Source organism: Azolla caroliniana, unplaced genomic scaffold (genome assembly GCF_043228905.1).
Source record: "Azolla caroliniana isolate FFs.n. ecotype wild unplaced genomic scaffold, voAzoCaro1.0.p SCAF_2, whole genome shotgun sequence".
Classification (NCBI taxonomy): Eukaryota; Viridiplantae; Streptophyta; class Polypodiopsida; order Salviniales; family Salviniaceae; genus Azolla; species Azolla caroliniana.
This window is the reverse complement of record NW_028230437.1, coordinates 20405680-20408166: the sequence shown is the minus strand read 5'-3', so window position 1 is coordinate 20408166 and position 2487 is coordinate 20405680. Positions and strand designations below refer to the sequence as shown.

At 38.6% G+C, this 2487-nt stretch overlaps 1 protein-coding gene across 1 annotated transcript; it reads right to left on the bottom strand.

The window, feature by feature from the left end:
- Positions 1 to 226: 226 nt before the first annotated feature.
- On the bottom strand, positions 227 to 1094 carry LOC147867535 (uncharacterized). The gene has a single exon (XM_087339612.1). The coding sequence runs from the start codon at positions 1070 to 1072 to the stop codon at positions 521 to 523; it is 552 nt and encodes a 183-aa protein (XP_087195738.1). The 5' UTR covers positions 1073 to 1094; the 3' UTR covers positions 227 to 520.
- Positions 1095 to 2487: the final 1393 nt, after the last annotated feature.

Sequence of the window (2487 nt, the reverse complement as noted above, 5' to 3'; positions counted from 1 at the left end):
TGGATTTCTTCACATTGTAATTTGAAACCCGATTTTTTGGGTTAGAGTAGAGTGGAAAAATGTGGTTTGATGGGTCTCACCATACCCCATCTTGTTAGCCATCTAGTGGGACATATATTAGTGATTTCATTCTTAAGTTAAAAAAACAAATGTATATAAATGGGAGAGGTTTATTCCAACGTTCAATACGCCATTGTTTATAGTTGCACATTCACATGCTTAAACAAAAGAAATGAGAATCCTCAAATATGGAACACAATCATCTTGCATGTATAGTGAAACATTGTGTAACATAATTTATCATCATTGAAATCAAACTAGAAATTGATCTTTGCATGATTTTGTAGGATCCATGATATTAAGTTTCATTATTAATAAATAAATAAATAAATCTTCCTACATATAGGAAGACAACGCATTCACCAATTCATATTAATTGGTATGAAAGAAAGAGTTCCCTAAAGCCATGTATTTTTTTATCAATCCTAGAAATAAGGAAGATAAATCAAGCATCTATAATTTAGATCCACCAAAGGCTAGTTCGATAAAATTTTGTGACCTTGGCAGTTGAGTTGCCAGTAGGTGGCGTAAATTTGAAGTTGTTGGCGACAGTGTAGCCATACACCCCACGAAAGTCACCAGTGCCGCCTGTCACGGCTAATTCGAAGGGTTGTCCACTACCAAAGTTGGCCTCACCTTGTGTGGTGAAGGTACCCTTTAGACCACCTTTCTTGGGATTAACGTAATGCACAACGGTGTTGACAACAAAAAAGGTGGCATTTACAGTGTTGGAGGCCACCACAGAGGTGCCGCGAATGGATCCCAATACTTGCGATGTTGGGTTTCCTGTCTTGGTCAATGTGTAGTTATAAACCACTTGAAGGCCAACACCAGTTAATGTGCCTTTGGCCGGAGGAACAACTGCTGAGACCATCCCAAACTCATTTACCCCAACTTGTTGTTGTGTGTAGTACTTCAATACCACCTTCTTTTTTGCTGCAACACATGTCACCATTAGAAGCACCATAAGTACCATCATCTTCATGTAGGAAACGTTATATCTAAATGCCATTTCTATAAGTATTGAGATGAATTCTAAGTACTGATGATGAAGTTTTCAAGAGAGATATGGAATGGCCTTTCCAAGGATTTGGCTAGCTTTAAATAGAGCATGTAGAAGCATAGTTTAATTGTATGCCATGCTTACATTTGTGAGCACAAAATGATATTTTAATTTCATTGTGATACGATAATGGAAGTAAAGCTCCCAAGGTGTGCATGGCAATATCATCATGATGAATTAAATGTATTCCAAGTTGACCATTCAACAATATGACTAGTTAGTTATAATATAACTTTTAATTTTCAATTCAATATTAAAGTGCATCTTAAATCACCATTACAAGCATCAAGATTTCCCCAAACATCATTTAATGTTAAAAGGAATAAAGAAATGAAGTACAAATTTTGTATCCTAAACAACACACAACAAGAGAAGAAGGAACGCACAAAGGAAGAAAAATTGAGTCAAGAAAGGAAAACAATGAAAGAAGAAAGAAAGACAACCAAGCAGAGAAGACAGAATCGACGCTGACAAATGAGGAAAGAGAGACAGATAAGAGACACAGAGCAAGAAGTTATCGATAGTAGAGCAATGATCCGGTCGAGGGATTTTTGTCCAATGAGAGAAGAGAAGGCCGGTGGAGTTCCAGTGAACGCGTTTTTGGCATGGCCTTGTGGGTTCGACATGCAATGCACTGTCCTACAGGCGTGCCAGGTATTACCCATATAGGTGTACGGGAGGGTTAAGAGTGTAATGTGTAAGGTGTGTAATATGTAATATGAAATGTTAATGTGTGAGTGTGAGTGGGTTAAGTAGGTGTAACTAACCCTATTTGACTATTTATAATGTTTGATAAGATCTTGTACTATTTAAACCCCACCCATGGGGCATGAAAGAAAGAAGGAGATATAGTGAAGTTACCCTCAACTCGTGTTTGTCTCGATTTCCTCTCTCTCATTCTCTCTGTGTGTCTCTCTCAATCTCCCCTCACATTTGAACCCCTTGGGAGAATGGCTCCACCCCCACCCATCAAGAAGTGGCTTTGTCGAGCACTAAGGTTGAGTGGAAGTACAAGGTTTGAGAATAAATCGTTCGGAACTTCAACATACTTTGTACGCGGCTTTCTCGGAGGAAGCAGATAACATAATCAATATTCAATTCATGTCTCGAGGATGTTACCATGTGGAATTTTCAAGCGAGGAGGCCGACACAAGGCTACTAGCAATTAGGGAGGCATGCGTGGAAGGTGCGTGGGTATCTTTTCATAAATGGTCTCATAATGTTGAGGTAGAAGACATATTGTAGGATCAAGAGTCTAGTATGGTTTTTATGGCAATATTCCCTGGATTGAGGAAGGAATGGAGGAATGTTCTTCCTCGTATTGGAACTTTGTTAGGTAAGGTCATTGTTACGCATGTTGGACA

Coding starts and splice junctions, on each gene's coding strand:
- LOC147867535 (XM_087339612.1), bottom strand. CDS start 1,072: ATGGCATTTAGATATAACGTTTCCTACATGAAGATGATGGTACTTATG.